The 22129-nt window shown below is 44.3% G+C and overlaps 1 protein-coding gene across 1 annotated transcript in view; it reads left to right on the top strand.

Annotated features, from left to right (window-relative positions):
• The first annotated feature begins 1305 nt into the window (after positions 1-1305).
• The window catches only part of pabir2 (PABIR family member 2), a 30140-nt gene continuing 9316 nt past the window's right edge, over positions 1306-22129 (top strand). The window contains exons 1-10 of the mRNA XM_037676024.1: positions 1306-1423; positions 1890-2023; positions 2119-2197; positions 2292-2345; positions 2760-2803; positions 2893-2947; positions 3292-3393; positions 8444-8529; positions 8669-8733; positions 20340-20439. Coding sequence (XP_037531952.1) covers positions 1899-2023; positions 2119-2197; positions 2292-2345; positions 2760-2803; positions 2893-2947; positions 3292-3393; positions 8444-8529; positions 8669-8733; positions 20340-20439 — 710 coding nt within the window. The 5' untranslated portion in view covers positions 1306-1423; positions 1890-1898. The remainder of the gene's footprint in view (positions 1424-1889; positions 2024-2118; positions 2198-2291; positions 2346-2759; positions 2804-2892; positions 2948-3291; positions 3394-8443; positions 8530-8668; positions 8734-20339; positions 20440-22129) is intronic.

Raw genomic sequence — 22129 nt, 5'->3', positions numbered from 1 at the left:
GGTTGTTGGCTCGTTTCTTCCTACTGTAGACTGTTGTGGACGTTAAACCTGCGCAGAATTACAGTCAGCAAGGATCAAATTTGAGATGGAGTTCTGTGGAAGGGTTACAAACTCCTTGAGCAACCTTAGCTTGGAGACAGTTTCTGACTGGGTTGATGAGCTCATGTCTTGAGCTGGGCCAGGACTGAGCTGGACTGCTGCCATCTTGAAACAACCGTTCTTGTAAACACTTCTTTACAACGCTGTTAGTTTTACGTTAACCCAGCCGGTGGAAGCAGATGGCCGCTCGTCCTGAGCTGGTTCTGCTGGAGGGTTCTTCCTGTTAAAGGGAGTTTTCCTTTCCACTGTTGCCACTGTGCTTGCTCAGGATGGGAGACTGTGACAAAGTGATGATTCAACTTGTCTGCTGGCTTCCTTCGATGGAGAACTTTTATTTAATGTATTTGAATGTTGTGCCCTGAGGCGACTTGTAACTTGGTGCTAAATAAATAAACTGAAATGAGTTGACAGCAACATGATATTGCTGCGCTACAGCTGCTGCTGCTGTCATTTGCACTTGCAACACCCTATTTTATATGAATAACAGCAATGAAAAAAGTGGTGGTGTTATAAAAAGTGTCTGTTATAAACTAAACCGGGTTTGTTTAAGATTCGAGTTTTAAGACAGGACTTGGGTACTGGCTCGGACTAGCTGTGAGCTCATAGACCTGGACAGAACGAGCTTCAAACAGTCTCCTGATGCATGCTCAAACAGGGTTGATGAGCTTCAAACAGGTCATTCAAAGCGCTGTTTGCAACAGGTAAGAGATTTGGTCAAAGCCTTTCCACAGACCACTTCAAAATGGCTGAACCATCAACCTGATGCTCCCAGGATTAAACTCAAAACACTCTTTCAGTGAATGTTACTCTTAAGCTGCCAGTTTAAATAGTGAATTAGAGCTTTTGAGAGATGTCTATAAATTGTGCTCAAGAGCTGTAAATGTGCATTTTTACTTGTGGTTTGTAGTGTTTTAGTAACCTGTTAAGTAATGTGAAAACTAAAGTAAATTAGTTATTTGGTGATTAAATGACAGTTTTGGTCATGGTGCGTTCACGGTCACACCGGCTAACGGAGCCGTTTCATTGGTCGGACCGAGCTAACGTTGAAAGGGGCGTGGTTTGCTGCTAACAGCTAGCTCTGATCCTTCAGGACCGCAGACATTTAGCATAAACGAAATATGAAACGACACTGTCTGAGGGCAGTACTCTTGGTACTCGGAGTTTAGCTACTTCGTGAGCCAGAATGCTGATCAGGCTGATGGATAACCCGTGTGTGAAGTGGTCACCTGGCCTCTCTGGAAATGGCATTGTTGCTATTAGCTTTGATGCTAACTTAGCTTGTTAGCGTGTCCGGCTAAGTGGCTGCTGATACACTAGCTATAAGGTATAACAATCTTTTTTTACACAGAAACGTCGTTGCTTTAACACCGATTAGACCTAGTTTCTTATAAGTGGAGTGTGTTTAAGGCATCTAACTGGTTGGTTTGATCCAGGCCGACTCATTTAGAGGCTAACCTGCAGCTAGCTGCTACCGGGCCGTCATTGTGCGGGATGTAGCCACGGCCTGCTAACATCCACCAGGAAAGTTGGTGACTAGTCAACGGGTAGTTTAAGCTGTACATTAGTGTAGATTAAAAACGTGGATTATCTGGTTGACAGCGGCTCCTGCTTGGCTTGAGGGCCTGTAGGCCTGCGCGTCTTGTTTACAGTGGTTGTCCCACTCGTGTCAGGCTGGCCGCCTGACGCCTTTAGTTTACAATCATGTAAAAGCTGAGCGGTGTGGAGGTCAGTGATGTAGCATTACTGAGCTGGGCGGCCATTTGAAGTTCAGGAACAACACTTTGTTTTAGTGGACGAGCATGAACAAGTCTGGAGTGATGCCTCAAGAGAAGATGGACCTGGATCTGGAGGTGGCCTCTTCCTTAATTCAGCCCGATGGACACCTGAGGAGATCGAACAGTGCTCCCATGATCAATGTCTTGAGGTTCTTCATTCTCTGCAACACACAACATGAACATTTGTATGCACATAAAGTATCACGAGAGAGCGGTGTCCTCTAACCTGAATTTGTCATTACAGCGATAACTCTCAGGTGTTCCAGAGAGAGGTCCTCCGCTGTCGCAGGAACAGCACCACAGTTGTCAACAGGCCTAACATGGTACACCGGTGCCCTTAAAACACATCCATGTGCTTTATGCTTAAATCACACAATGCTGACCTGTTTCCTGTCCCCTAATCGGCCTCGTGTTCAGGTCCCGTCTTCACCAATCCGCATCCCCAGCACCAGACTTCATCAGATAAAACAAGTAAGGAAAGACGAGCATGTTGGAACATTGTTATTCCGAGTGTGAGGAATTACGGTGCAAGAATAAGACTTTGGATTTCACGTAGCTACAGAGTTCCTTGACCTTGGTCCTCGTGGTCCTGCATGTCTCAGATGCTTCTCCCCCTCAGCCCTCCTGAATGAGACGTTGACAAGTTTCTGCTAAACTAGATGACACTGGAAGATATTTCAGTTCTTTGAACCGGGTGTGATGAGACATGAGAACAGCTAAAACATGCAGGACACTGGACCACAAGGACCAGTGTTGGGGACGTCAGAGGATATGAGCTGGGGGTAACGGGCTCCTAAAGAGAGAATTGTATTGTTTGAAATGTATTCAGTAAAGCTGGTTTGAATTCCTAACGGCAGATAAGACTTGATGTTTATTTCCTTTCAGGAAGAAGGAGTAGATGTGATGAACAGAGAAACGGCTCACGAGCGGTAAGCTAGTCCATTCGGCCTGTGGATGAAGACATCGTGTCCCAGGTGAAAGACAGAAACTCATTGTGTTCGTGTGTTTCTGCACACAGGGGAGTTCAAGCTGCCATGCAGATGAGCCATTCCTGGGAGGAAAGCCTCAGTCTGGTGAAAATAACTTCTTTCTACTCTTTGTCCAAACCCCAGTCGTTGTTTTAGTTGTGTTTTTAAGTACCAGGTATTCCTGTAAGTCAGTCCTGCTCATTTTGGACGTGCATGTTTTGGCCTTTTGTGGCCTCTCTTGATCATAGAGAGGTCAAGGGGAAGCATGCTAGACTAACATCCAAACGTTTGGGAGTTAACAGGGCCACCAGTCCTTCAAGGTCAGACTGAGTCGGTAGTATAATTCTCCCACAGTCCCTGTACACGTTTTAATGCCAGAACTTGTTCTGGTACTACTCTGATCTGTTCTGAGGTGCTGCGGCTTTAAATATGTTTGATGCTCTTCACAGAGCGACAATGATTTGGAGAAGTCGGCGTCTTCTTCTCCCAAGAGGATCGACTTTGTTCCTGTGTCACCTGCGCCGTCTCCAACCAGAGGAATAGGAAAAAAGGTACGCTGTTAACACAAACACGTTCAATTCAGAAAACTTTATTTATCCACAGGGGGGCAATTAAAAGACGCACGTAGAGCATACATAAAATAATACAAAATAAAAATGCATAATATATAAATAAATATATATATAAATATGCATTGGCAAGGTGCAATTGAGCAATGAGGCACACTGAAGAGCAACCCGTCTCCTCCTCTCAGACCCCGAAACAGAATCAATCATTTATTCAACAGAATAAATAAATTCCCTGCAGACAGTGCACGTTACGCACAGAAACGCCTCCATTCTCTACCAGCGTGTGCACATCAGCAGGTGTCTGAACTCCTGCTGCATTTCAGACATAATCAATAAAAAAAGCTTCCTGTAAAAAATACATTAAAAACACAAAGAGCTGTTCCGGCATCAATCAGTTTACAAATTAAGCCCTGATTCACACCCTATATGCCCACCCCCCCATACATCGCCCCATTCCACAGGACTTTAGTTGCAAAAAGGACTTATTTACCGGTCCCCCTGAGGAGGGACAGTATTTGGAGAGGAGGACTTTGTGCAGAACCTCTGTGTGTAGTGTGACCATCTGTCCCTCTGTCCTCACCCCCTCTCCTGCTCCTCGAAGGAGCGTGTAACTGTGCGTCGCACGTGCTGCGGCTGGAACATCCACAGGCTGGGTCCGCTGGGCTAAAGGCAGCGTCTCCTCTCGTTGTATTTTTAATAAATAATCAAAATAAAAATGTGCGATGACTTTGAACTTTTAGGGGCAGAGCTGCCAGATCCGAACAGAGTTGCCGGAACAGAACGGGTCAAAATGAGAGAGTTCCCGGATCTTGTTCCAGCTCAAATTAACCACTGGTTTGAATGTATATGTGTATGGAGAGGGGATGTGTATATGTATGTGTATGTATGAATATGAAAAAAGTATATATTAAAAAAAAAACATTGACCTCATTAAGTTAGAGCTTTCATATAAACATGCTACAATCTGTAAAATGCTTTGTTTTTACCCAGGGTTTGATTTTTCCCTCCTATTTGGACAAAAATTCATTTTCAGTCAGACCCACATTCACCAAAACACCGTGGCCTTTGAACATAACAGAAACTGTTCTGAGCTTTTACTTATTAAGGATGAGGCCCCGTTGGATGTGTGGCACATTTCCCAAACCGTGTCGACACATGGCAACATCTGCTGGATTTAAAAAGTCCATCCATCCATCCATTTTCTTCCGCTTATCCGGGGTCAGGTCGCGGGGGTAGCAGCCTAAGTAGAGAGGCCCAGACTTCCCTCTCCCCAGCCACTTGGGCCAGCTCTTCCGGGGGAATCCCGAGGCGTTCCCAGGCCAGCCGAGAAACATAGTCCCTCCAGCGTGTCCTGGGTCTTCCTCTGGGCCTCCTTCCAGTGGGACGTGTCCGGAACTCTGAGTCCCTCTCGAATGATCTCTAAGGGAGAGTCCAGACACCCTGCGGAGAAAACTAATTTCGGCCGCTTGTATCCGAGATCTCATTCTTTCTGTCACAACCCAAAGCTCGTGACCATAGATGAGGGTAGGAACGTAGATCGATCAGTAAATTGAGAGCTTCGCCTTTTGACTCGGCTCTCTCTTCACCACGACAGACCTGTACAGCGCCTGCTTCACTGCTGATGCTGCACCTATCTGCCTATCGATCTCACGCTCCCATTTTTCCCTCATTCGTGAACAAGACCCAAGATACTTAAACTCCTCCACTTGGGGCAGGACCTCCTCCCTGACCCGGAGAGAGCACTCTACCCTTTTCTGGCTCAAGACCATGGCCTCGGATTTGGAGGAACTGATCTTCATCCCGGCCGCGTCGCATTGGGCTGCGAACCGCTCCAGCGAAAGCTGTAGATCATGATCTGATGATAAGACCACATCATCTGCAAAAAGCAGAGACGCAATCCTAAGGCCACCAAAACAGATCCCCTCAGCACCTTGGCTGCGCCTAGAAATTCTGTCCATAAAAGTTATGAACAGAATCGGTGACAAAGGGCAACCTTGGCGGAGTCCAACTCTCACCGGGAACAAGCCCGACTTACTGCCGGCGATGCGGACCAGGCTCTGACACCGGTCATACAGGGACATAACAGCCCTTATCAAAGGACCTGGTACCCCATACTCCCAGAGTATCCCCCACAGGGTTCCCAGAGGGACGCGGTCGAACGCCTTCTCCAAGTCCACAAAGCACATGTAGACCGGTTGGGCAAACTCCCACGCCCCTCCAGGACCCTGCTGAGAGTGTAGAGCTGGTCCAGTGTTCCACGGCCAGGACGAAAACCGCACTGCTCCTCCTGAATCCGAGGTTCGACTATCCGACGGACCCTCTCCTCCAGAACCCCCGAGTAGACCTTACTAGGGAGGCTTAAGAGCATGATTCCCCTGTAGTTGGAACACACTCTATGGTACCCCCTTTTTGAATAGGGGGACCACCACCCCGGTCTGCCAATCCAGGGGAACTTCCCCCGATGTCCACGCAATATTGCAGAGTCGCGTAAGCCAACACAACCCTACAACATCCAGAGCCTTAAGGAACCCTGGGCGGATCTCATCCACCCCTGGGGCCCTGCCACCGAGGAGCTTTTTAACCACCTCGGTGACCTCAGCATCAGAGATTGGAGAGCCTGACCCAGAGTCTCCAGGCTCCGCTTCCTCAGTGGAAGACGTGCTGGTAGGATTGAGGAGGTCTTCAAAGTATTCCGCCCACCGACCCACGACATCCCGAGTTGAGGTCAGCAGCACACCACTCCCACTATAAACAGTGTTGGTGGCGTACCGCTTTCCCCCCCTGAGACGCCGGATGGTGGACCAGAATCGCCTCGAAGCCGTGCGGAAGTCATTCTCCATGGCCTCTCCAAACTCCTCCCATGCCCGAGTTTTTGCCTCAGCGACCACCCGAGCCGCATGTCGCTTGGACTGCCAGTACCCATCAGCTTTTTCCGGGGTCCCACAGGCCAAAAAGGTCCGTTAGGACTCCTTCTTCAGCCTGACAGCATCCCTCACCGCTGGTGTCCACCATCAGGTTCGAGGGTTGCCGCCGCAACAGGCACCAACAACCTTGCGGCCGCAGCTCTGGTAAGCCGCCTCGACAATAGAGGCACGAAACATGGTCCACTCGGACTCAATGTCCCCCACCTCCCTCGGAACATGTTCGAAGTTCTCCCGAAGGTGGGAGTTAAAACTCCGTCTCACAGGAGACTCTGCCAGATGTTCCCAGCAAATCCTCACAATACGTTTGGGTCTGCCAGGTCTGACCGGCATCCTCCCCCACCATCGGAGCCAACTCACCACCAGGTAGTGATCAGTGGACAGCTCCGCCCCTCTCTTCACCCGAGTGTCCAAGACATGAATTTGTCTTGGATTTAAAAAGTCATTGCAGGCAGTTTCCATAAAGACAGGAAACAGACTGAACTAGGTTCATTCACACGGTTTTATTTACAAACCTCAGCTGCTGTAACATCTTTGGGCCGAGGTGATTGCGTCGTTTACAAACCATTTCTCCTGATTCTGAGAGCACCCTTTCACTGATGATGACAGCGTACATAGAAATTTCATTGCAAGTTTGTACAAACCGGATTCCAAAAAAGTTGGGACACTAAACAAATTGTGAATAAAAACTCTTCCTGCATCTGGAGGTGTAGATGTCTGTGATGGTGGGGAGGCTGACTCCCAACATCTTCTGTGCAGCCTTCACCACTTTCTGCAAAGCTTTTCTTTCTGCAGCTGTGAATACAATTTGGTGCGTTCACAACCAAACGATACAGAAGCTGTATCGGTCACGTGGTTTTCCTTAAAGAGATGCGCGCATCGACACGGGGCTTCGCCTTGTTTGCTCGGCGCATGCACCGAGGTTTCAGTGTCGTCAGACCCATCACTAATGCCGACGCAGTGTCCGTCCTGCACGGCTTTAAAAACGCACGTGATTAAAACCATCACTAAAACGTCCAGGGTGGTGCGCCGGGACGTTTAGTGGCACTACGTTGCACAACGTAGACAGTCTGCATTAACAACTGAAAGAATTGAAATCAGTTTGAAGAAACACACGAGCTTCTTTGCTTCAAATTTAAACGGGTCCAAGAAAATTGGACTTGACTGTCTGAAGTGGCATCTTGATGGTTTTTCTGGTTTTAAGATGATCGCAGTAGAAGTTTGCCCCACTCTGCGCCCTTGAGCAAGGCCCTTAACCCCCACCCTCTGCTCCGGGCGCCCTCGCTGGCAGCTCTGTGTCTGTCAGGAAGGACATTCGGTGTACAAACAATCACCAAGTCTTCATGCGAGTTACTTTGCTGTGGCCTCCCCTGAACAAGGGAGCAGCCGAAAGAAGAAAAATAAAATGACAAAACATCAATCCTATTTTTATTTATTTTTACGAAGTGTGTTTTGAACTTGTCATATTTCGCACACTGAACCCTGCAGGAGCAGGTGCGATGATCGGAGCCCTCTGCTCATCTGCAGTTTTCACTCAGCCACCGTTTGCTTGACGTTTTTTGTTTTACTGCACGTTTCTGTCTGTGTCTTGTTAACTTGGCTGTCAGGGAGTGAGACACAGGTGCGTGGTTACTATGGTGACCATATTCAGCCACTGCAGCAGCTTTAACATTTCTTTTGACCGACTTATTTTACATGTTGTATACAGATATTTATTTTTTTACATTACGTAGTTGCATTTGACAACTTTCAAAATTTCCTCAAATTTTGTAGTTTTTAATTTTGTAAGCTGTTGCATCATCTCAGCACATGCTGGTTACACATGTATGATCAGTTGAGATTAAAGCATAAAGGAACGGTTTGTATTGATTGGTTCTGTGCTATGAAATGGGATTAGCAGCTGAGGCTTGTGGGTTATGTTGAATGTAGTCAGTTTTTCAAAGTCCAGATTAGGCTCTCCTGGAGTCCGTCTGAACTCTGGAGTTCAGTGTTTGAGCCGTCAGTAAAATCTCCACCGATTCTTTTCCTGATGTGATTCCAGTCAAAGCGTAAAAACAAGTGAATGGCTGAGCTCAACGTGGTGTTTGTTTGTGTTCCTCTCTCTTGAGCAGCAGTGTTTCTCTCCTTCACTCCAAATACTTGTCAGCAGTAATGGTCTCACGCCCAGCCCCATACCCAGCCCAACACGCCGCTTTAGGTTGGTGCACGTTTTTAAAAGGACTTTCTCTGACCAACACTGCTCTTTGATTAATTTTATATATTCACATGGATTGTTTCTGCTTGAGCTGATGTTTTCTATAATAACCTGACGCTGGGCTTTCTGTTTCATTCTTCAGCCGACGGAGTCAGAGTCCAATCAACTGCATCAGAGCCAGCATCCTGGGCCCAATAAAACGCAAAGGTAGGACGTGCTTATAATCATTACTTCATGGCTCTTTGAAAGATTAGAAACATGCTCGATTGGTTTATCAAACTTCCTCACACAAATTTCAGTCCGCTGACACAATTTTCTTGGAAAATATTTGTGTCCAACTCTTAGGATAAAATGAGCATTTGAAGGTTAAATCCTCTGTAGTTATACTGTAACGTCAGAATTTGTTGTTCCACGTTCATCTGTGCAAGATGTTTTTGTTCTGTCGCGGAGCGAAAAGGGGAAATTGGCAATGCCCACCATTTGTCCGTGCATGTTGTGAGCATGATGACTTAAATAATAAGTGAGCTACCAACTTCCATTTTGGTGTGTAGCTACATGCAGGTGTTGCTCAGCATATTGTTTTGCACTATTAGTGTTTAGCGTATTTCTTAGTTTATATCTTAAATCCTTATTACTGTTTCTTTTACAATTTACATTTTTACTTTTGTTGGTTGTAACTGGGACCCTGTGTGCACAGTTTTGTTCCACCTCGTGGTGCAAATGACAGTAAAGAACCTTGACCTTGAGAGGTTACTACTGAACAGTGCGTTGCCACGTCTGAGCTCAGGTTGTGTTGGAGCTGGTGATGTTGCACGTTCGTGGTGAGACGTATTGCCACTTCCTGTTTGTCTGTTGGTAGCTCGAGTGAATTGTTTGCTCGAGTCGTCTCTGTTTTCTGGATTTATCTTTTGCACAGTTTTTCATTCTAGTTCACAAACACACTTAGTTCAGTTGTTTTTCTACTGTTGGACAGTGCTTAACACCTTTTTATCTTCAACACTTCTCGGTTTTTATTGGTGTATTTGGCTCTGTTAGCTCTTGCTAGCGTTAGCTTAGCATGGCTGCTGCTTCTCTCCCTGCTTCCTCTGTTCTCATTTGGTCCATGTGTCAGATGTTTAGTTACTCCTCTGCCTCCTTTAGTGGTCAGAATCAGAACCAGAATGCTTTTATTGTCATTATATGCAAGTACAATGAAATTAAGAGCCACTCCTTTTTTCAGTGCAAAAAACATGTTTAAGAAAAACACACACTAAAAATATAAACATGTAACACAAGATAGATATAATAGCACTATGAAAGTAAAAAATACAAGTATTTCACAATTATATTGCACATCATGTATATTAGTGAGGTAGTTAAGGTGACTGAGAGTATGAAATGTCAGTAGTGTTGCACAATAGAAGTCCAGGGGTTTGGGAGGTTATATTATTAAATCAGTGCATGTGTGAGTTCAGTGTGCTGATGGCTTTCAGGAAAAAACTGTTCTTGAATCTGTTTGTTCTTGTTCTGATGCACCTGTAGCGTTTCCCTGAAGGTAACAAGTCAAACAGTTCAACACCCGGGTGTGAACAGTCCATGATTATGCTTTCTGCTCTGTTGAGGCAGCGTGATGTGTAAATGTCCATCAGGGAGGGGAGCGGGCAGCCAGTTATCTTTTGTGCTGTCTTGACTACTCTCTGAAGCCTCTCCCTGTCAGCCAGGGTGCAGCTGCCGTACCATACTGAGATACAGTCTGTCAGCAGGCTCTCCATGGACGAGAGGTAGAAGGTCAACAGCAAGTTGGTGTTCAGGTTGTGCTTCTTAAGGACTCTTAAGAAGTGTAGTCTCTGCTGAGCCTTCTTGATGACCGCTGTGGTGTTCTCTTTCCAGTTAAGGTCAGCAGAGATATGGACACCAAGAAATCTGAAAGTGTGAACCCTCTCCACGCACTCGCCGTTGATGTAAAGGGGGGCTAGGTTGGTGCTGTGCTTACTGAAATCAATAATTACCTCCTTGTTTTTTTTTATATTCAGAGCCAGATTTTTCTCTGAGCACCAGGTTGCTAGCTCCAGGACCTCCTGTCTGTAAAATGTCTCATCTCCCTTAGAGATTAGTCCGACCACTGTGGTGTCATCAACGAATTTGACGATGAGGTTGTTGTTGTGGGCCGGGCTGCAGTCATGGGTGTAGAGACAGTACAGCAGGGGGCTCAGCACACAGCCCTGTGGGGAGCCAGTGCTCAGCGTACGAGTGGAGGAGAGGTGGGGACCAAGTCTTACAGAATGGAGCCGATTGGTTAGGAAGTCTTTTATCCATACCATACCATTTTATTTATAGAGCACTTAAAACAGCTATAAGGCCAACCAAAGTGCTGTACAGAAAGAACAACAGACAGAACAACAGGTAACACACGAAGCAAAATACAAAATGAAGTAAATCAGAATATAGACATAAAAACGATGCAGATAATGACGACAAACCAGTGTGGAGCATACAGGATCAAAACACAGATCATCTGGTGTTGAAAGATACTGAATAGTAGTGAGTTTTTAAACGGGACTTGAAAACCGAGAGGGAGGGGGCCTGTCTGACAAGCAGAGGTAACTCGTTCCAAAGTCTTGGTCCTGCTACAGAGAAGGCCCTGTCACCTCTGCACTTAAGACGAGTTCCTGGAACTGTGAGGAGCAACTGGTCCGCTGACCTCTGGGAACGTGGTGGGACATACGGTTGTAGCAGATCAAAGAGATTGGGGGGCGAAACTGTTCAGTGATTTGTAGACATACATGAGTATTTTGAACTGGATTCGAAAGTGAACTGGTAACCAGTGCAGTGAGGCCAAAACTGGTGTAATGTGCCCTCTTTTGCCTGTACTGGTTAAAAATCGGGCTGCTGCATTCTGGACCAGTTGTAGTCGTGCAGTGGAGGTCTGACTGATACCAAACAGGAGCGAATTGCAATAATCAAGCCAACATGACTTCAGACTTCTTTTCGTTGAAACTCAAGAAGTTTAAAGCCATCCAGTCCCTGATGTCAGCCAGGCAGTCAAGCAGAGGTTGAATAGAGCATGTGCCATTGTGTCTTAAAGGGAAGTAAATTTGACAGTCATCAGCGTAGAAATGAAAGGGCATGTTGTGTTTCCGGAAAATAGCACCAAGCGGCAGCAGGTATAAAGAGAATAGGAGGGGACCCAGGATGGACCCCTGGGAACCCCCCATTTAAGCTCTGTCGCTGCAGAACTAAAATCCTTGATGGAGACACAAAAGTATCTGTCAGTGAAGTAAGATCTGAACCAATTGAGGGCTGACCCTGTGACTCCCACCCACTGCTCCAACCTAGCAATGAGGATCTCATGGTTGATGGTGTCGAAGGCGGCTGTGAGGTCCAATAGGACAAGCAGCACAGAATCACTGGTATCAGTGGTTAAGAAAATGTCATTAAAGACCTTCAGCAGGGCAGTTTCAGTGCTGTGGAGAGGTTTAAAGCCAGATTGGAATAGCTCTAAGATGGTGTAACCTTCCAGGAAGCACTTCAACTGGGACTCGGCTATTTTCTCCAGTAGTTTAGAATGGGAGTTTGGAGACAGGCCGGAAGTTGGATACGACTGAGGGGTCAAGGTTTGTTTTTTTTCAGGAGAGGTTGGACAGCAGCATGTTTAAAGGTTTTTGGCACCACGCCAGTGGATAAACTGTTTACTATAGCCAGAATGGCACATGGGGGTGGCGGGGAGGCCGAGATTGTCCAATATATTTATAAGAATGTCTGGAATGATTGTATTAAAGGCCGAGCTGTAATCCACAAAGAGCATTCGAACGTAGCTGTGCTGTTGTTCCAGGTGGCTCAACGCGGTGTGGAGAGCTACTGCAATAACATCCTCTGTGGACCTGTTGGTGTGATATGCAAACTGGTAGGGGTCAAAGTTCGGAGGGAGATAGTTCTTGATGTACTGGAGAACCAGTCTCTTGAAGCACTTCATGATTACCGGAGTGAGAGCCACCGGTCGGTAATCATTCAGGCTGGTGTTTTCGGCACTGGGATGATAGTTGCAGATTTTAAGCAGGAAGGGATGACTGCCTGAGCCAGGGAGAGATTGAAAATTCTGGTGAAGGTGGGGTCGAGCTGGAGGGCACATGCTTTGAGCACCCTGCCAGGTATTCCATCTGGGCCAGTAGCTTTCCTGGGATTCACTGATTGGAGCGAATGTCTAACATCATGCTGCCGTACAGTGAGTGGAGTGGTGCAGTAACTGGGTGGGTGTGGGAGCAGGGCAGGATCAGCTGAGTGCTGCTGTGGTGCATCAAAGCATGCAAAGAAGCAGTTTAGCTCCTCTGCTAGTGATGCACTCAGGTCTCCTGTTGTCACCTCGCAGCCTCTATAGTTTGTGATGTTTTTTATGCCCTTCCACACCTCCTGTGAGTTGTTACTGGACAGATGGGACTCTATACTCCTTTTATGGTCAGCCTTTGTGGTTTTTATTCCCTTATTCAGGTTGGCTCGAGCAGCTCGGTGCAGAGCTCTGTCACCTGACCTGAAGGCAGCATCCCGGGCTCTGAGGAGTGTGTGGACCTGGCTGGTCATCCAGTGTTTCTGGTTGGGGTAAACCCGAATGTTTTTGACCATAGTCACATTTCCGATACAGAACTTGATGTAGTCCAGTATCGTTCCTGTGTATGTTTCCATCTCCTGATGTTCAAATAAGTCCCAGTTAGTTTGTTCAAAACAGCCCTGTAGTTCATCGAGTGCATGACCAGGCCAGATTGTAACAGTTTTTGTTGTAGGCCTCGCTCTGCGTCTGAGGGGGGTGTAAGCTGGGGGGAGCAGGAGGGAAAGATGGTCTGACTGCCCGAGGTGGGGGAGGGGTATGGCTCTGTATGCATGTTTAATGTTCGAGTAAACCTGGTCCAGAGTGTTCTCCCCTCTAGTAGAACACTTGACATGCTGGTAGAATTTTGGGAGTACAGTCTTCAGATTAGCCGTATTGAAATCCCCTGCGCTATAGAAAAACTAGTAGCTAGCCATGTCCCCTTAGACAGCGCGGAACCACAGAGGCTAGCTCCCATTAGCAGTCCTCCAGCAGACCCCGAGCAGCCGGGACCCCAGGCCGGCTGGGCGACGGTCCGGAGCAAGCGTAGTGCTAAGACTAAGCCCCCAGTTCACCACCGACCCGTTCATGTTTCTAATCGATTTTCCTCGCTCAGTGACACACCCACTGAGAAGCAGACCCTGGTTATTGGAAGCTCCATAGTCTGAAACGTGGCTTTAGGGACTCCAGCGGCCATAGTTAAATGCATTCCGGGGGCCAGAGCGGGCGACATAGAATCTTATCTGAAACTGCTGACTAAGGCTAAATACAGTAAGATTGTTATTCACGTCGGCGGTAATGACACCCGGTTACACCAATCGGAGGTCACTAAAATTAATGTTGCTTCGGTGTGTGACTTTGCTAAAACCATGTCGGACTCCGTAGTTTTCTCCGGCCCCCTCCCCAACCTGACCAGCGATGACGTGTTTAGCCGTATGTCGTGGTTTAACCTCTGGGTGTCCAGGTGTTGTTCTGACAACGACGTGGGCTACATAGATATCTGGAGTTCTTTCTGGGGAAAACCTGGTCTGATGCGGAGAGATGGCATCCATCCCACTTTGGACGGAGCCGCTCTTCTTTCTAGAAATATGGCTGAGTTTGTTTATCCCCAAATTATTGACAACCCAGGGTTCAGTCCAGGAAGCAGAGTTGTAGTCCTCCACACCTCTCTGCTGCTTCTCCTCTGGTACCCACCCACACCCCCATTGAAACAGTGTCAACTCGCCCACGGCTCAAATTAAATAAACAAAAAATCAGCTCTAAAATATAAACCATAAAAATCTTAATAAAATAAAAACAGTTACTTTACCAGAGCAAAATCATTAAATGTGGATTATTGAACATCAGATCTCTTTCCTCTAAATCCCTGTTAGTGAATGAACTGATAACTGATCATCATATTGATTTATTCTGTCTGACAGAAACTTGGCTACAACAGGAGGGTTTTGTTGGTATAAATGAATCCAATCTAGTTGATCATCTTACAACTTCATTGCAAACTTCACTTGATAAAATTGCTCCACTGAAAAAGAAAGTAATCAATCAGAGGAAACTGGCTCATTGGTTCAACTCTGAGTTACATACTTTAAAACAAGCATCTAGAAACCAGGAGAGAAAATGGCGCTCCACTAATGTTGAAGAATTTTATTTAACTTGGAAAGATAGTCTGCTAACATATAAAAAAAGCTCTCTGTAAAGCTAGAACTTTATATTACTCATCTTTAATAGATGAGAATAAAAATAACCCTAGGTTTCTGTTTAGTACTATTGCTAGACTAATTAAAAGTCCCATTTCTGTTGAACCTGTATCCCTACAACTATAAGTAGTGATGACTTCATGAGATTCTTTATAAATAAAATTATTTCAATTAGAGAGAAAATTCAAACCATCCTTCCTTCTACTATCTCTAGTCCCCTGTCAAATGAGGCAACTTTAAAAATTTCACTAGAGCCTGATTTATGTTTGGACAGTTTTTGTCCTGTTGAGCTCTGAATTGTCAAAAATAATAATCTCATCCAAACCATCCACATGCCTGCTAGATCCCATCCCAACCAGACTGTTTAAAGAGGTATTCCCCCTAATTAATGTCCACATTTTGAATCTTCTTAAGTTCTCTTTAATGAATGGTTACGTACCACTAGGGATGGGAATTGATAAGAATTTGACAATTCCAATTCCTTTATCAATATCACCTATCAATTCAATTCCTTATCAATTCTGTTATCAATTGTCATTGGGTTAGGCAATAAAATATAGTACACCATTTGTGTGCATGAAGTATTTAATGCTCTTTCACCAGAACAAAAATAGAACTTGTATGAAAAAATAATTCCTAATTAACATTATTAACACATCATCCTAAAACACAACTGCACTTTTAAATTTTGGCAAACTAGCAATTTTTGTGCAGAAAAATGAACATGTTTGCTTTCTGAGGAAGGATACGAGATCTTTCTGGACTTATAGTATTTCCAGCTGTGGAGAACACCCTCTCAGAAGGGGTGGAGGATGTTTGTTACACAGAGATACTTCTCAGCTAAAGCTGATAATATGGGCAGTGTGTCCTTCTTGATCCACCAGCAGAGGGTGGGGCTGTCCTTGGTTGGAATGGGTGATAGGCTTCTGTATAGTTGGACTTCTCCATGCATTCTCTGAGCTATGGAGATTTGGGGGGGGGCTGCACTGACATAAGCTTGCTGTCCTCTTCTTCACAGAGTTCTTGTAGGGCTGTCTCTTTTTGGCTGCTTTATGGGAGGTGTCTGAAATTATTGACAATAACCACAACTTGTAATTCACAAGGTTCAGTTTTAAATGAAATGGTGTCATAATCCATGCAATCTATCATCTTTCATTACAAAAAGCAAAACTTGCCTAGTTATCATCTTCATCCTCTTCTGCCTGCCTCTGTGTCTCTCAGCTCTGACAGCTTGAGAAGAAATTCACCATGAAAAACACTGAGCAACAAGAAACGGTCTCAAAACAGAAATCGGCCACAATTAAACACACTGAACAAAAATATAAACGTTTACATTTTACTCTTCCCTGCTTGGATGAAAGGGTAAGCTAAAGGTGTGCTAGCACCAGCCTCGGAGCCAGCCAGACTCCGGCAGTCCTCGTCAACTAAATGTTATTACAGGAGATGGAGATTATTTATACAATACAGTGAAAGCAGGACAGCAAAAAGGTAACAGTCGACAGGACCTGGAGGAGTTTAACGTTACCTGCTACGACATTTAAGACGGAGGAGGACACTTTGTTAGCTGCACTTCCACCGCCACCACCAAGCAGCGTGTTAAAGACGGTATATTTGTACAAACTAACCACATGCTGCGTGGTCAAATGCTTCTGCATGTTAGAAGTGTTTCTGCCCTTTGTTGTAATCGACGCATTGCATGTGTTGCAAGTAGCCCTGGTTTCGTCTTTATTTGTGAAGCAGAGCCACGCGCTAGACCGCTTCTTCCTCGACACCATGTTGAATACCAAATAGGTGCATGTCTGTGATGTCATCTTATGTCAGACCTATATCTAATCTAACTTTCATCTAAAAAATTCTAGAGAAAATAGTTGCAGGTCAGTTGCGTGAACATCTACAAAGAAATAATCTGTTTGAAGAGTTTCAGTCAGGGTTTAGAGCTCATCATAGCACAGAAACAGCACTAGTAAAAGTAACTAATGATATTCTCATGGCCTCAGACAATGGACTGGTGTCTCTACTGGTCCTGTTAGACCTCAGTGCTGCATTTGATACAGTTGATCACAATATTTTACTACAGAGGCTTGAATATGATGTTGGGATTACAGGAACAGCTCTAAAATGGTTTAAATCATATCTATCTGATAGATTCCAGTTTGTAAATGTAAATAATAAATCTTCATACACCAAAGTTAGTCATGGAGTTCCTCAGGGCTCAGTGCTTGGGCCAGTACTCTTTACTTTATATATGCTTCCATTAGGTAAAATTATTAAACAGCATGGGATAAATTTTCATTGTTATGCTGACGACACACAATTATATTTGTCCATTAAAACCAATGAATCCAATCAGCTACTTAAGACTACAAGCATGTCTTAAAGACATAAAAACCTGGATGAACCTTAATTTTCTACTTTAAACACAGACAAGACTGAGGTTTTGGTTTTTGGACCTGAGCACCTTAGGAATGAATGTTTCAGTCTTTCTCCCTCCTTAGATGCATTAATCTGTCCTCCAGCTCTAATGTTAAAAATCTTGATGTTATTTTTGATCAGGACATGTCTTTTATCCCCCACATTAAAAACGTTACTAGAACCTCCTTCTTCCACCTGCGTAATATCACTAACATTAGAAACATCTGATCTAAAGATGATGCAGAAAAACTGGTCCGTGCAATTGTCACATCTAGACTGGTCTATTGCAATGGTTTATTATCTGGGTGTCCAAATACTTCTTTAAAATGTCTTCAGTTGATCCAAAATGCTGCTGCCAGAGTCTTAACTGGAGTTACTGGGAGAGATCATCTCTCTCCAGTTTTAGTTTCTCTCCATTGGCTCCCTGTCAAATCCAGATTAGAATTCAAAATCTTACTTCTAACCTACAAAGCTCTCAACAACCTGGCTCCATCCTATATTACAGGGGCGGCTGTGGCTGAGTGGTTAGAGCAGTCGTCCTCCAATGCGAGAGTTGGGGGTTCGAATCCACCAGCAGCCACATGTCAAAGTGTCCCTGGGCAAGACACTGAACCCCTCATAGCCTCCTATGTGTGTCCCATCAGTGTATGAATGTGATCTAAAGCTCTGATTAGTCTCATTAGAATGATTTGTTCAATTAGCTTCTATAGATCTAGTATAGAGCTGTATGACTGGGTAAATGAGGCACAGATTGTTGTAAAGAGCTTTGAGTATCTTGAAATAAGATAGAAAGGTGTTATATAAGTACAGTCCATTTATATTACAGATCTTATTGTTCCATATTTTACTAACAGAGCACTTCGCTCTCAGACTGCAGGTTTACTTGTGGTTCCTAGAATTTACAAAAACAGAATGGGAGGCAGATCTTTCAGTTATCAGGCTCCTCTCTTGTGGAACCAACTTCCAATCTCTGTCGTGAGGCTGACACATTATCCAGTTTAAAACTTGGCTTAAGACTTTCCTTTTTGATAAATCCTATAGTTAGGGTCGGCTTGGGTTTCTTGAGCTGTCCCTTAGTTCTGCTGCTATAGGCTTAGACTGCTGGAGGACAAGCTGACCACACTTTTCACTCTGCTACTGTCTTTACTTACTCTGCTCAACCTGTTTTGTATTTGTAATTATTTTTTCTATCCTTAACATGTGTTGTTTTGTCTTTCTGGTACACCTGGACCTACACCTGGACCTACACCTGGACCTACCATTCTGTGTTGGTCTGTCTCTCCTTCCTGTCCTCTCAACCAGCCGGTCAAAGCAGATGGTCTCTTGTCCTGATCCTGGTTCTGCTGGAGGTTTCTTCCTGTTAAAGGGAGTTTTTCTTTCCACTGTCTCCACTGTGCTTGCTCAGGATGGGAGACTGCAACAAAGCCAAGATTCAACTTGTCTGCTGGATTCCTTAGATAGAGAACTTTACTAATTTTTTTTTTTTTTTTTTTTTTTTTTTTCATTTAGCCTTTATTTATCCAGGTTAGTCTCATTGAGCCACGAGAACTCATTTTCAAGAGAGACCTGTTTTAGGGAGCACATGGTGGGGGGGTTAAGGGCCTTGCTCATGGGCCCAGAGTGGGGCGAATGAGGGTGGGGGCAAATGGGGGTGTTTCACCTACCCCACCCACAATTTTTGATGTTGTCGGGGCCGGGGCGTGAACCGGCGATCTTTGGATCACAAGCCCACCTCTCTAACCTCTGCACTTCCACTCCCCAATTAGCTTTTATGTGAATGTAAATGGTAAATGGACTGTACTTGTATAGCGTCTTTCTATCTTATTGAGATACTCAAAGCTCTTTACAACAATCTGTGTCCTCATTTACCCATTCATACAGCTCTATACTAGATCTCTACAAAGCTAATTGAACAAATCATTGTAATGAGACTAATCAGAGCTTTATCACATTCATACACTGATGGGACACACATCGGAGGCAACAAGGGGTTCAGTGTCTTGCCCAGGGACACTTTGGCATGTGACTGCTGTGGGGTTCGAACCCCTAACTCTTGCATTGGCGGACGACTGCTCTAACCACTTGGCCACAGCCGCCCCTGTATGTGAATGTTCCTGTAAAGTGCCCTGAGACAACTTTGTTGTGATTTGGCGCTATATAAATAAACTGAATTGAAAATCAGGCAGCATGGTGGCGCAACTGGTAGAGCTGCTGCCTCTCTGCGAGCAGGTCCCTGGTTCAAACCCCGGTCCAGGGGTCTTTCTGGGTGGAGTTTGCATGTTCTCTCCGTGCATGCGTGGGTTTTCTCCGGGTGCTCCGGTTTCCTCCCACAGTCCAAAAACATGCATGTTAGGCTGATTGGTAACTCTAAATTGTCCCTAGGTGTGAGTGAGAGAGTGAATGGTTGTTTGTCTCGTTTGTCTCTATGTGTCCCTGTGATGGACTTGCGACCTGTCCAGGGTGTACCCCGCCCCTCACACAGTGATTGCTGGACATGGGCACCAGTGACCCCCATGACCCAAAATGGAATAAACGGGTAAAGATAATGGATGGATGGATGGATGGATGGATGAATTGAAAATCCAAGATGGCCACCCCCATGTATGTTAAACTGATCACCCCTATCATTTGCAGAAACATGTTTTCTAATTTTTGCATTGCTTATAGTTTCCTCAAATGATTGGGGAGGCCCATGGGGTTCATCTATGGTGGCCAAGGCCACCTTTTGGTTACGCCATTGCTCCTGGTGGTGGATTTCCCTCTGCACTGCCTCGGACAAGCAAAACAAAACAAAAACAACTTGTTTTTCTACACCGTGTAACTCCTACCCATCTGAATATCTTGCACTAAAAATATTAAGGTTTACTAAAGTTCTGTGTTCAATTCCAGTCCAGAAAAGCAACTCAAAAACTACGATCATTGACTCTTTAAATCCCCCAGCGGCTGCGAACATCAGTATACTACTTCTTCTTTTATTTTTACAGTATGTATCCATATCTATCGATTTATTTTCGTCATAATTCAGTGGCTCTGTTTTGTGGCAAACAGAAGACTAACTGCACTCAAAAAGAAAACTGTTCCAAGTCTGCTCGGAAAAGACTTGAATGCTACTGAAGGCATTCTTAACATGTGGCCTGTTTCCTCAGCAGGTGAGATGGAGACAGAGAGTCAACCTAAAAGGCTCTTCCAGGGCACCACCACCATGCTGTCTTCAGACGTGTCCACCCTGTCTGATCTCAGTTCCTGGTAAGAACCAGAAACCACGCTATGTAAAACGAGGACTCATGCAGGCAGACGACCGCTCCGTGGCTTGAAAAGCTAAGCTTGTTTCAGACGTGAGCCAGAAAGCTGGTGGTTCATTAATGACCTGGGTGAGCTTCCTGGTTAAGTCTGAAGTCACACATCTGGGTGGGTGTGTCACATTAACAAGACTTTCATACCACATTTTTCAGTCTGAGGAGCTGCAACAAACAGTCTTATAAACGAGGGGTGTGAATCTGTGTCTGGCCATTCAATTCTGATTTTTGGTGTCACGATTCGATTTAAAAAAATTATATTGAAATGGTCATACATTTAGTTTCAGTTATGTAACTGACGAGATGAAAAGATTAAACACTGTAAACAGAACATTTATTTAAAACAATAATTTTAGGTTTCTTACTGTATCAAATCTTTTTGCATCGTTTTATATTTATACCAAAATAGGAACAAATATACGAGTGCATAAAATTCTGTAACTTAAATTCCCAGTAATAGGTTAGCTTAGCTGCCTGGATTTTTCTAAAATAAAAATCTAGGAACAAATAATTCATCCTTCCATCATCTTTACCCGTTTCTTCTTTTTCGAGTCACGGGGGGTCACTGGTGCCCATGTCCAGTTATCACTGTGTGAGAAGGGGGGGACACCTGGACAGGTCTCCAGTCCATCACAGACAAATAATTCAAAATATATAAATATAAAAGTAAACAGACTTCAGCCTACCATACTACATTAACCTTTAACTCTACATAAAATACAGACTTCAGTTATTTTTAACCATATTGCTCTAACATTTGTTATATTTTCAAAACTTAACCTAATATGAAATACACAGACTTCACAGTCTTAACCATATTGATTCATATTTAGTAAATCTTTAACAAAATTTCAAAACCTGTGCAAACCTGCACAAAAACTCTTATGAACTGTAATTTATAAACCATAAACGGTCTCATTTAGAACTGGCTCCAGATGTGTCTCATCTGGCTTCAACCTGTTCAAAAGACAAATTACATGAAGTTTGTTGTGTAACTTGTCTATAGAAGTTTTAGTGTAATATGAGAAAAAGCCGTAGCCTTTGAGCTGCAGCTAGTATTATTAATCAGAGCTCCTCCCACTTTATTTGTTTCATGTTGGAGTTGTGTCGTAGCTTTGTACGTGAAGGATAGAATAGAATAGAAATCAACTGTATTGTCATTGCACATGTCACAGGTACAAAGCAACAAAATGCAGTTTGCATCTATCCAGAAGTGCTTAGCAAAAAAAATAAATTGGTAGATATGTATAGTACAATAAGTAAGATAAGATATATATAGTACAGTAAGTTGCTTTGAATATGCTATAGGTATAAATATATACAGTTTGTGAGTGTACAGACTATGAACAGGTTATAATATGAAGGGGTATAAACAGCTATATAAAAGAAAAAAAATATATATATAAGTATGTGAGTACTTATGAACAGTAGATAGTAGATTACAGTGGGGAGAACAAGTATTTGATAGACTGTTGATTTTTCATGTTTTCCCACTTGCAAAGCTTGTAGATGACTGTAATTTTTATCATAGGTACTCTTCAACTGTGAGTGATGGAATCTAAAACAAAAATCCAGAAAAATACAATGTATGATTTTTAAATAATTAATTTCCATTTTATTGTGTGAAATAAGTATTTGAT

The sequence above is a fragment of the Nematolebias whitei genome, chromosome 4, assembly GCF_014905685.2.
Source record: "Nematolebias whitei isolate Nwh7 chromosome 4, NemWhi1, whole genome shotgun sequence".
NCBI classification, from domain to species: Eukaryota; Metazoa; Chordata; class Actinopteri; order Cyprinodontiformes; family Rivulidae; genus Nematolebias; species Nematolebias whitei.
The sequence above is the reverse complement of the archived record's forward strand: the minus strand, read 5'-3'. Positions and strand labels throughout refer to the sequence as shown.